This window comes from Sylvia atricapilla, chromosome 25 (genome assembly GCF_009819655.1).
Source record: "Sylvia atricapilla isolate bSylAtr1 chromosome 25, bSylAtr1.pri, whole genome shotgun sequence".
In the NCBI taxonomy this organism is placed as follows: Eukaryota; Metazoa; Chordata; class Aves; order Passeriformes; family Sylviidae; genus Sylvia; species Sylvia atricapilla.
The window spans coordinates 1952562-1965020 of NC_089164.1; the positions used below are offsets into that span (position 1 = coordinate 1952562).

The 12459-nt window shown below is 54.0% G+C and overlaps 2 protein-coding genes across 2 annotated transcripts in view; both read right to left on the reverse strand.

Annotated features, from left to right (window-relative positions):
• The window catches only part of TMCC2 (transmembrane and coiled-coil domain family 2), a 29602-nt gene extending 17856 nt beyond the window's left edge, over positions 1-11746 (reverse strand). The window contains exons 1-2 of the mRNA XM_066336002.1: positions 11558-11746; positions 1210-1749 (exon numbers count right to left, since the gene is read on the reverse strand). Coding sequence (XP_066192099.1) covers positions 1210-1749; positions 11558-11725 — 708 coding nt within the window. The 5' untranslated portion in view covers positions 11726-11746. The remainder of the gene's footprint in view (positions 1-1209; positions 1750-11557) is intronic.
• The window catches only part of CNTN2 (contactin 2), a 141761-nt gene that overhangs the window by 59244 nt on the left and 70058 nt on the right, over positions 1-12459 (reverse strand). The gene's annotated exons all lie outside the window — the stretch shown is intronic.

Here is a 12459-nt window from a genome sequence, read left to right on the forward strand (position 1 = left end):
TTTGGGGTGCTCTGCACACAGTCCTGCCCTGGTTCTCCACTCTATTTTCATGCTCCTTAACCACAGAATCCCAGGATCACTGAGGCTACAAAATCCCTCTGGGATCATCGAGTCCAAACTGTGCCAAATCCCCTCCTGGAGCCCTGAGTGTCACATCCAGGTGACAGCCCCAGGGATGGGGACTCCAAACCACCCTGGACAGCCCCTTCCAGTGGCTAATCCCCATTAAAGGGAAGAAATTCCTGCTGATTTGAGGTACAGATTAAGGTCATGCCCTCTTATCCTAAATCCCTTGAGGCACAGATTCAGGTGATGTCCCCTTATCCTGTCACTCTCCTGTGGGAGCAGAGCCAAACCTTCCTACCTGCACCTCATCAGGGAGTTGTGCAGAGCCACAAAACCCCTCCAGATCACCCAGAACAACCCCCTTTACCTCCCTCACCCCGTGGGCCTGGTATTTCTGGGTCTGAGAGATTTTTTAGCCTGCTAGCAGCTGCTAACTTTTCTAAAATTTCTCAAGAAAGCTTCTTCTCAAAACAATCTTGGCCAACAACTCTCCTCTCTCAAAACAATCTTTCTCCAGGTGGTGTTTTTGCTGTTTCTCTAGTTTAACCAAAAAAATTAGAGAGGTGTTGTTCCTATTCACCAAGTCTGTGTGGCAGAATTTCTCAGAGAGCCAGGACACGATTTCTGTTTGGAGTGAGGTTTGAGCTACCCCAGATTCAGGCCTGGGAAGGCTGTGCCACCGTTAGAAATTCTGTTAAGGTATGGGACAGTGGTTTTTCTGGGTATTAATAGGTGTAGTTTGTAGTGTGAACACTTTAGCCACCTTAAAAATGAGATAAACAATGTCTGTTTGCATTTCTCCTGCACACCAATGAGAAAACACTGTAACTGTGAACTGTATTGGAGTGTCTATAACCTGCCCCTTCAGACAGAATAAACAGAGAATGGACATTAACCATATTGGCTGGATGTGCATTGCTCTGTCCAGCTTCCCATTGTTTTAAGGGGTTCTCTGCTTCAACCAACAAAATTAGAGGTGTGATCCTTATTCACCAACTCTGCATGGGAATATCTTATAAAAAGCAGTGAGAACTATAAAACAAACCCTTCTTTTCCTACGCTCTTTGCCGTCTGAAACGTTTGGAGTGTTTCCTCTCCACCCCACAGCAATACTCGCCCCCCATCCAGTCTCCCCATCCCTACCTTCTCCGCCAGCCCCTCTCCATCCTCGGCCAGCAGGTAGACGGCCCCTCCCTCGGCCAGCAGGATGGCCGTGTCCGTGGTGGACGACGACCTGGGCCTGCCCTGGTGCTGGTGCAGGATGGCCGTGAGGCCGCTGTCCTGGGGGGCTTTGCGGCCCAGGTGGGGGCTGCCCTTTTGGGGCTCCAGGGAGCCGCTCTTGGCGCGGCGGCCGGCGCTGTGCAGGCTGGCGCCGCGCTTGATGGACGGGCGCGAGCGGATCTGCTGCAGCACGCGGTTGAAGGCGGTGGGCCGGGCGGGGAGGTCGTGCAGGGACACGGCGTAGGACACGCGGTGCATCTCCGGGGAACGCTCCTTCTCGTCCGGGGATTCGTGGTCCGAGGCGCCGTGGGGCGGTGGCACCGCTGGTGGCCCCGTGGGTGGCCCCGAGTCCTGGGAGCTCTGCTGCTGCTGCTGCTCCCGCTCCCGAGAGCGCCGGCGGCTGTGGAAAAGGTGCTTCAGGCCGTGGCCGAACATGGAGCCCTCAGACAGCTGCTGGATTTTCTGAAAAAAAGGAAAAAAAGAGGGGAAATGGGTGTTGTTCATCACCCTGGGGATGGTGATTAACCATTGGTGTCCACACTTGCCCCAAACCCAAATCTCTGGAGAGTATCCAGAGGGATCTCCTGGAGCAGTCCAGAAGGATCTGGGAAAGGGAACAAGCCCTGCTGCTGCCAGCACTTATTGTAAGATGGGAACATTCAAATTGGAAGTATTAAATATTAGCACTTGGAAATGATGAAATTTACTGAAAATATTGGAAATATTAAGTATTGGTATTTTGGTGGTTGTGGAAAAGGTGCTTCAGGCTGTGGCCGAACATGGAGCCCTCGGAGAGCTGCTGGATTTTCTGAAAAAAAGGAAAAAAAGAGGGGAATTGGGTGTTGTTCATCACCCTGGGGATGGTGTCCACACTTGCCTCAAATTCAAATCTCTGGACAGTATCCCGAGGGATCTCCTGGTGCAGCCCAAAAGGATCCGAGAAAGGGAACAAGCCCTGCTGCTGCCAGCACTTATTGTAAGATGGAAACATTCAAATTGGAAGTATTAAATATTAGCACTTGGAAATGATGAAATTTTAGTGAAAATATTGGAAATATTAAGTATTGGTATTTTGGTGGTTGTGGAAAAGGTGCTTCAGGCCGTGGCCGAACATGGAGCCCTCGGAGAGCTGCTGGATTTTCTGAAAAAAGGAAAAAAAGAGGGGAAATGGGTGTTGTTCATCACCCTGGGGGTGGTGATTAACCATTGGTGTCCACACTTGCCCCAAACCCAAATCTCTGGAGAGTATCCGGAGGGATCTCCTGGAGCAGTCCAGAAGGATCTGGGGAAGGGAACAAGCCCTGCTGCTGCCAGCACTTATTGTAAGATGGGAATATTTAAACTAGAAATATTAAAATATTAGTACTTGGAAACGATGAAATGTTAGTGAAAATATTGGAAATACTAATACTGGTATTTTGGTGGCTGTGGAAAAGGTGCTTCAGGCCGTGGCCGAAGATGGAGCCCTCCGAGAGCTGCTGGATTTTCTGGGCCCTGTGCCACCAAACCCAGCCCAAACTGGGCAGCCACTGGTTTCCAGCAGCAGATGGGGACACGCCGCTGCCCCGAGGATTCGCAGCTCTCCCTTCCCCAGGGGCTGGTCCCACATTCCCAGGAAACACACGGGAAGGAATCAGGGTGGCTGCTGGCCGTGGGGGAATCATGAATATGGATGGTGGAACAGATCCTGCTCCTGATTACAGCCAGGGCAGCCTGGCCAGGGCTCCCTGCAGCCGCTGGAAATCCAGGGTTCCACTGGAACACCCAGATTTGCATCCCGGGAGATTTTGGCCACGTGCCCTCCACAATCCCCTGTGCCAGGTGGAGCAGGGGGCAGCGACTTCCAGCATTCCCAAAGGGCTCAGAGCAGCCCAAATCCCAGATCCTGCTCCAGCACGGCTCCCAGGCAGTGCTGGAGGATTTGGGATAAAAAAAAAAAACCCTCTCCCTCCTGGAGCAGCCTCTGGCAGATCACAAGGCACAAACCTTGGCCTGGTTTTGGCACTGTGAGGACACCAGTGCTGACATCCAGGGACACCTCACTGTGTCCTCCTGCAGCAGGGACTGTCCCCAAGGCCACCTCACTGTGTCCTCCTGCAGCAGGGACTGTCCCCAGGCCACCTCACTGCGTCCTCCTGCAGCAGGGACTGTCCCAGTGATGCTGTTCCCGTGACATTTATTCCTGTTCCCAAACCAGCAGGAGCAGCTCCTCAGAGCTCCTCAGAGGCAAAAAGTCGGGATTTTGGAAGAGCTGTGACACTCCAGACACGACCTGTAGAAGCTACAGACAGAGGAGGATCTCGTGGCCCTACAGAAACTCCTCCTTCTCCTAAAAATCCCAGAGACAGGTCCAAACCCACCCCTCTCACCACACCTGGAATACTGCCAAGGAATCAGCAGTGGGACCCTGTGTCCCCAAACTCTGCAGGCAAAGCCTTCCATCCTTCCCAGAGCCATTCCCGAGGCAAAAACCCGTCCTTTTGGGGCCCCTCCTGGGAAATATATAATAAATCTCCGGTGCCGAATCGCTCCTTGAGGAAATAACGATTTAAATTTTATTCTATTTATAGGGTCTCTATGGAAACAGAGGCAGCATCGGAGAGGTAAGAACTCCAAACCCCCAGATTCCTGCCATGGAGGGCACGGCCAGAGCTGCACAAGGTCCAAGAAGTGAAAAGAAACAACCAACTCCCTTCCCCGAGGGAGAGGAAAACAAACTAAAAGCGGAGCTGGCAGGAAAGGAGGGCAGATTTTGGGAGACAAACGCCCTCGGGGCTTCCAACAGCTCCAACTGAGTGAAAATTCACCTTTTCAAACAAACTCCCCTCAGGCCCTTTCCAAGTTTTCCTGAAAGAGGCTTTCATGGGGACGGGTTTTGCATGGGAAAAAAAAAGGGAAGAGGGGAGAGAGGAGAGATCCCAGCCCTGCTCCTCCGGGCTGGAACCCACCGAATTCCAGCTCAGGAATTTTGTGTCCTTTAAAGAGCTGCGAGCCACAACCGAGCCCTGTGCTGCTGTTAAAGCTCTGTTCTCATGGTTGTATTTTCTTTTTCCCCCAGGATATTCCTGCACTTCCAAAGCAGAGGCATTTTCCTGGCACTGAACCGCTGGTGGCTATTTTGGAACAGCCATTGCTTACTAAACCGAGGCAATGGACACAGATTAATTTCTCGGCGTGGACAGCTGTAAAACACCGAGGTGAAGCCAAAAATATCTTTATTTTTTTTCTTTTTATTACTTTTCCCTCAGCTCAGCCAGGCTCTCCTGCTTGGCTGTGGCGACTTGTATTTTTATTTTTTTTATGGGACTTCAAAGCCCCTTCTCCAGGTCCTGCTGCACTGAGAAGAGCTGAAAAAAAATCCCGTTTTAGCCCAAACCAGGATATCTTGCAGGAAAAATGGGATTGGGATGAGGGTTTTGTCTTGGATTGCCCCTGCCCAGTGCAGCTCAGCCGTGCCAGGCTCTCCACGGTGGTTTTCCTGCTGAAACCTCCCAGCCCCTCTGGAAACAATTCCCAGACACCCAAACCCCTTCCTCGGCTTTCAGACGGACACACAAGGAGAGGATCTGGTTGCCACGACCTCTCAAGTGGAGAAATCCTGCTCGATTGTTTAGGATTATTAATGATTGATTAATCCCCCGGCCTGCCCAGAGGCTCCAGCCCAAGGCTCTGCAGCTCCTTGGAGCATCTGCACAAACACGGGGGGGAATTCTCATCCCTTCCCATCCCATCCCATATTTCAGGGCAGAGGGGAAGTCTCATCCTTTCCCATCCCATCCATTCCGTATTTTAGGGCACAGGGGAAAGCCTCATCTCTTCCCACTCCATCCCATTCCATATTTTAAGGTACAGGGGGGAGTCTCATCCTTTTCCACCCCACCCAGTCCCATATTTTAGGGCACAGGGGAAAGCCTTATCCCTTCCTGCCCCATCCTATTCCATATTTTAGGGCACAAGGGAAGTCTCATTCCTTCCCACCCCATCCCATATTTCAGGGTAGAGGGGAAGTCTCATTCCTTCCCACTCCATCCCCTATTTTAGGGCACAGGGTCAAGTCTCATCCTTTCCCATTCCATCCATCCCATATTTTAGAGCACAGAGGAAAGTCTCATCCCTTCCCAGCCCATTCTATTCCATCCCATCCCATATTTTAGGGCACAGGGTCAAGTCTCATCCCTTCTTGCCCCATCCCATATTTTAGGGCACGGGGGGAAGGCCACAGCCCCCAAACAGGGATCCCGGCAGATCCTCCGTGGGTTTTCCAATCCTGCCGCTCCTTTTTCCAGCTGATTCTCCTCTGGAAGGACCGAGGGGCTCCTGCCACCCCCCAGCAGCCTCCCGCCAGGCCGGGGGACAGGGGCAGAGCTGTCCCCAAGCGGTGACAACCAGCCCAGCTCAGCCCCTCCTCTCACAGCATCCCGAGCTCCCGCTGCCACAAACGCCAGGAAAAACGTCGGGATGTTCCCAAAAGGCAAATCGAGCACTCCCCCACAGCCGCTGCTCCTCCGGGGACAGCGTGAGAGCAGCGGCATGTGACAAACGTGAGTCACACGGTGGGCACGGCACTGCCGGCACCCGAGCGGCGCCGGGAATAGCGGGATGGACGGGCAGGGAATGAGCTGCCCAAGTGTGGGAATGGTCCGGGAATGGCAGGGATTGAACTGCCCGGGAGTGGGAATGGTCCGGGAATGGCAGGGATTGAACTGCCCGGGAGTGGGAATGGTCCGGGAATAGCAGAATTCACTGCCCGGGAGTGGGAATGGTCCGGGAACAGCAGGGAATGAGCTGCCCAGGAGTGGGAATGGTCCTGGAATGGCAGGGATTGAACTGCCCGGGAGTGGGAATGGTCCGGGAATGGCAGGGATTGAACTGCCCAGGAGTGGGAATGGTGCGGGAATAACAGAATTCACTGCCCGGGAGTGGGAATGGTCCGGGAATAACAGAATTCACTGCCCGGGAGTGGGGAACAGCAGGGAATGAGCTGCACAGGAGCGGGAATGTTCCCAGGAGTGGGAATGGTCCGGGAATAGCAGAATTCACTGCCCACTGCCCAGGTGTGGGAATGGTCCAAGAATAGCAGGGAATTCACTGCCCAGCTGTGGAAACGCTCTGGGAATTACTTTATTACATATTTTACATATTATTTTTGGGGGGTTGTTATATATTTTATATTAATTTTACCTTATATAAAATTATGTATTATATATTGCCCAGGTGTGGGGAATTCACTGCCCAGGCATGGGAATGCTCCTGGAATTACAGAATTCACTGCCCAGGAATGGGAATGCTCTGGGAATTACAGAATTCACTGCCCAGGTTTGGGAATGCTCTGGGAATTCTCTGCCCAGAAATGGGAATGCTCTGGGAATTACAGAATTCCCTGCCCAGGAATGGGAATGCTCTGGGAATTTACTGCCCAGGAATGGGAATGCTCCTGGAATTACAGAATTCACTGCCCAGGTTTGGGAATGCTCTGGGAATTACAGAATTCACTGCCCAGATGTAGGAATGCTCTGGGAATTCTCTGCCCAGGGGGAGCTCCAGACCCCAGGTGGCACCTGCAGGGTGACATCCGTGCTCCAGCTGTGCCAGCTGTGCTCCGGGGGCTCGGATCCCACCCTGGCACAAAGCACGGGGAATATCCAGCCTGGAATGATGCTCTGGGCGTTTGGGAATCCTGGAGAGCCGCCGGGGTCCTTTCCAGCAGCTCTGGGAAGAGCCATTCCCTGGGGATGATGGATGTGGAGGCAGCTCCCCCCCGGCAGCGTCCTGCCCACACCGAAATGTGCCAGGGATTAAAGGGAAACGTGGCCCAGGGTTTGGGACAGGGAGTTTCCTGAAGGAAAGGTCTGCACCGCCCCGGGTGGGATGGTGAATCCCATCCTGGGGTGTCCCATCCCACAGCCAGCCCTTCCCAGCAGGGGATCTCCGGAAAAAGGAATTAAAATAAAATAATGTGAAACACAAAAAAAAGGAAGCAAAATAAAATAATATAAAACCAAAAAAGGAAGCAAAATAAAATAATATAAAACCAAACAAAACAGGAACCAAAATAAAAAAATATAAACCCATAAAATGCCTATAATGAATTTTTAATACTTATATATTAAGTATATTAATTATGTAAGATATATAGGATATGAAAGTATATATTTTATACTTAATACATAAGTATAAAAGGAATACAAAAGATATATTACCATATAAAATAAAATATTAAAATAAATAATTGAAATAAACCATTGAAATAATAAAATATAAATAATAATATAAAATATGATATACAGATATATACTGTGCAATATATAGATATATAATATGCAATATATCATATACAGCATATGATACATAATATACAGTATATAATAGTATAATAGATAAGGTAAAATTAATATAAAAGTATATAATAACCCCAAATAATATGTAAAATATGTAATAAAATAACCAAATACATAAATAATATAAAAATTATGTTTATATATATATATAAAAGTATAAAATCAATAAAAAATCTGTAATAACATCTAAAATGTTTATTATCTATAAAACCAACATATAATAACTTAGAAATTAAAAAAAAATGCTGTGAGGTCATCTCCCCGTCCTCAGGAGAGGCTCGGGCACAAAGCCCTGGAGGAGCTTTTATTGTCCATGGATTTGGGGCTGGGATGAGGCCAACGCCTCTGGATCCCTGCTGGCCTTGGCTTCGGGGCTCAGGAGCCAAAACTGTCAACCTGGAAACGGGAACAGGGTCAGGCTGGAGCCGTCAGCCCCGGGCTGGGTCACACTGCTGCGGGAAACAGATCCAGGGAAAACAGAGATCCAGGGAAAGAGAGACCAGGGAAAATAGAGATCCAGGGAAAAGAGAGATCAAGGGGAAAACAGAGATCCAGGGGAAACAGAGATCCAGGGAAAAGAGAGACCAGGGAAAACACAGATCCAGGGGAAACAGAGATCCAGGGAAAACAGAGATCCAGGGAAAACAGAGATCCAGGGGAAACAGAGATCCAGGGGAAACAGAGATCTGGGTAAAAGAGAGATCCAGGGAAAAGAGAGATCCAGGGGAAACAGATCAGGGAAAACAGAGATCAAGGGAAAAGAGAGATCCAGGGGAAAGAGAGATCTGGGTAAAACAGAGATCCAGGGAAAACACAGATCCAGGGGAAACACAGATCCAGGGAAAAGAGAGATCCAGGGGAAAGAGAGATCTGGGTAAAAGAGAGATCCAGGGAAAAGAGAGACCAGGGAAAACACAGATCCAGGGGAAACAGAGATCAGGGGAAAACAGAGATCCAGGGAAAACAGAGATCCAGGGAAAACACAGATCTGGGGAAAACCCTTGGCTCAGGAAAAGTGGCAGTTTTGGATGCAGGGTTTTGGATGGGTCCCATCACTCCCGCAGAAATCCCTGCCACCAACGGATTCCTGAGCAGAGCTGTCACACACCAGCTTTGCTCCTTGCCAGAACTTTTTTTTTCCTCTTTCTTTTTTTATTTTTTTCCCCCTAACAGAGCCCTGGCTGTGGGCAGAGGAGCCAGAGCCAGGGCTGGGGAAGGGAGAGCTGCCACGGATCTGCTGGAGCTCGGGCATGGAGGTGACACCTCCAGGCTGCTGCTTCCAGGGTGCCACCTCAAATCCATCTCCAGCTGGCAGCAAAGAGTTTCCTCTGATCCTGCCCCATCCCGGGGACAGGAATCTCTGATCCTTCCCCATTAACAGGGACAGGAATCTCTGATCCTGCCCCATCCAGGGGACAGGAATCTCTGATCCTTCCCCATTAACAGGGACAGGAATCTCTGATCCTTCACATCCAGGGGACAGGAATCTCTGATCCTTCCCCATTAACAGGGACAGGAATCTCTGATCCTTCCCCATTAACAGGGACAGGAATCTCTGATCCTTCCCCATTAACAGGGACAGGAATCTCTGATCCTTCCCCATTAACAGGGACAGGAATCTCTGATCCTTCCCCATTAACAGGGACAGGAATCTCTGATCCTCCCCCATTAACAGGGACAGGAATCTCTGATCCTTCCCCATTAACAGGGACAGGAATCTCTGATCCTTCCCCATTAACAGGGACAGGAATCTCTGATCCTTCCTCATCCAGGGGACAGGAATCTCTGATCCTTCCCCATTAACACGAATCTCTCTGATCTTTCCCCATCCATGGGGACAGGAATCTGGATTTGAAGCAGGGACAGCAGGACCAGCCTGAACGCCCCCCACCAGCAGCTCCAGAGGGGTTTTGAGGCAGGAAAACTCGGATTTATCAATGATGCCACTCGTGGTGGCCGTGGCACAGCGCCCAGCACACTGTGGCATCTGCGGGCAGCAGCCAGCCCCGGCTTTCCCTCTGTTCTGCCCAGTTTGAGGATTTATTTTAATTAATTGCTGGGCTCCAAAGGCATTAAAGGTGAGCACTGGCAGCAAACCTGCGGCAGGGCAGCTCAATAAAATCGATGGGGATTTATCTGGCCTCGGATGCTGCTGCTGGATGAGGCTGTGGAGCTCCAGCTCCGGGTGGGATGTGCCAGCCCTGGAATGTTTGGGGTGGTGGAAGCAGCCGTGGGAAGCTGCAGCTCCTTTTCCTTGACATTCCCGGCCCTTCCTGAGCCTCCGTGCCCCAGGTGGGATGGAGGAAGGACAAGGTGGGAAACAACACCTTGGCCAAGCCTGGATGACCCGAGCCACCAAACCAAACACAGCCCTGAGCTCCAAATCCTCACGGATCGTGGAATTACAGAATCAGAAAATCGCGCGATGGGAAAGGGAAAGGGACCTTTAAACTCATCCAGCTCCACTCCCATTTGGGTGGGCAGGAAACCTCCCACTGTGCCAGGCTGCTCCCCAATGTCCAGCCTGGCCTTGGACACATCCAGGGGCAGCCCCAGCGGCTCTGGGATAACCTGTGCCACGCTCCCAGCCCATGGATGTGCCCGGCCCTGGCCTCTCCAGCTGTTTTTGGGGCAGCAGCAGCTGTTCCCCCCCAGCAGCAAAGCCAAAAGACCCTCAGGAGCTGCTGGGGCCATGGAGGGGAAGGCCCCACGTGTCACCTGCAGCATCCACAGAGCTCCCTGTGCTTAAAGCAGCCGAGTTCTCCTCCGGGAGCAGGGATTTCAGCTCCTGTCTGGAGGGGATGGCTGCAGGCAGGGCAGTGCCGTCCCTTTCCTCATGACCTTGACCACACCGGTGATGCCCCCGGGGCTGAACCACGGGCTCCATGCTGCACCCCACGGCCGAGCAGCAGGGACATCTCCCGCTTTTCCCAGAAAAACAGCAGAGCAGTGGGAGCATCCCCTCCATCCCGGCACGGGGTGCCTCCCAGCCCATCCCACTCTGCCCACGGCGCTCCCACGCCCGCACATCCCGAACTTCCACAGGGAATTCAGCCCTGTTCAACAGCCTTGGGAGGGTCGGAGTTGCTTTTTTCCCGAAGGCAAAGGGGAATTCTGTGCCCGGTTCCAGGCCGGATCCTCCCCCTCCAGGACGGGCTCCGTCCCTCCCGCAGCGCTGCGGAGCCGCGGGTTTGTTTTCCTGTTCCAGCGGCTCCGAGGCCCGGCAGGAGCAGCCTCGGGGCCATTTCCACACCGTCACTCGCCGCTGCCGCAGCCCCGGATCCTCCCGGAGCATCCCACAGCCCTCCAGAGCCGGCTCCCGGCAGGGATTTCCCGGGAGAGGCGCAGCTCCTCTGCAGCGGGGCAGCCCCCAGAGCCCCCTTCCCAGCCCGGGATTTCTTCATCCCGGGAGAATCCTTCTATCCCGGGTGTGTCCTCACTGCAGGACCGGCTCCATCCATCCGAGGAGCATCCCCATCCCGACCCCAGGAGCATCCTCATCCCAGGAGGATCCTATTCCGGCAATATCCTCATCCCAGGGGTGTCTCCATCCCTGGAGCATCCTCATCCTCTAGGATCCAGTAGGACCGTCCCCAGCTCCGGAGCATCCCAATCCCAGCAGCATCTCTGTGCATAGCACCATCCCCATCCCAGGAGCATCCCAATGCAGGAGCACCCAATTCCCAGGGGTATCCTCATCCGGGAGCGCCCTATTCCCAGGATTATCCCAATCCCGGAGCGCCCCTATCCAGGAGCCACCCCGCATTCTCCAAGGTCACACCTGTAGGACCCAGGGGACGGGGCTGGTGGTACCCCCGAGCTCCATCGCTCCGGTGACCGCACTGGGCTCTCCGCACACCGCTCACCACCGGGAAGCCCCCGCCGATCCCACAGGATTTCCCGGTCCCCCCGTATCCCACCGGGATGCTCACCTTCAGATCGGGGGGCTTGGACCGCGCCGGCGGCGGGACAGCGCCCGCTTCGGGGGCCGCCGCCGCTTCGCCGGCTTTGCCCTCCATCACGCCGTGACCGGGCGACTCCCCCGCGGCACCGGGATCCTCCTCGGGCTGCTGCAGCTCGTCCGAGCGGCACCGCTTCATCCCGGGAGCGCCGTGCCCGCGGCGGGCGGAGGGGCCCCTTAGGGCCGCGGCGGCGGCGGCGGGCGGCGCCCCGGCGGCCGCTGAGGGGCCCGCGGGCTGCGCTGCCCCGGCCCGCCCGCCCCGCCGAGCCCGGGCCGGGCGGCGGCTCCGCGCCGCGGCGGCTCCGCGCCCGCCGCCGGCACCGGCATCGCCGCCGCCGCCGCGCCTGACGGACAGCTCCTCCGACCAATGGAAGAATGAAGGAGGAGAGGCTTCGCGCGCTGATTGGCGGAGGGTGCGCGGGGGGCGGAGTTGGTGGGTGGAATGAACCAATGAGAACGCGCGGAGGGCGGGGCCGCCGCTGGTGATTCGCAGAGGCGGAGCGGAGCTGGAGACGGGCGCGCCGCCTCCTGCCGAGGCGCTCCGCGCAGCGCGGGATGGGGGAGCAGCGGGCGGCGTTCGGCCTTCCCCTTTTACTTCCCCTTTTAAAATACATCATTTTATGGCCGTTCTCTTTTTCTGGAGTGTTTTTTCCCGTCCCCCACGGGGGTGCGCGGAGGCCGCGGAGAGAGGTCGGCGGCCGCGCTTCCAGAGACTACAATTTCCATGAGGCTTTGTGGCACAGCAGACTACAGCTCCCGGCGTCCCCCGCGCGGGCCGGCATAACAAACTACCCTTAAAACATCAATAAACTACATCTCCCAGCGTGCCTCGCGCGCGGGGTGCGCCCGGCCTCCTCCCCCTTTGCCCTGCGG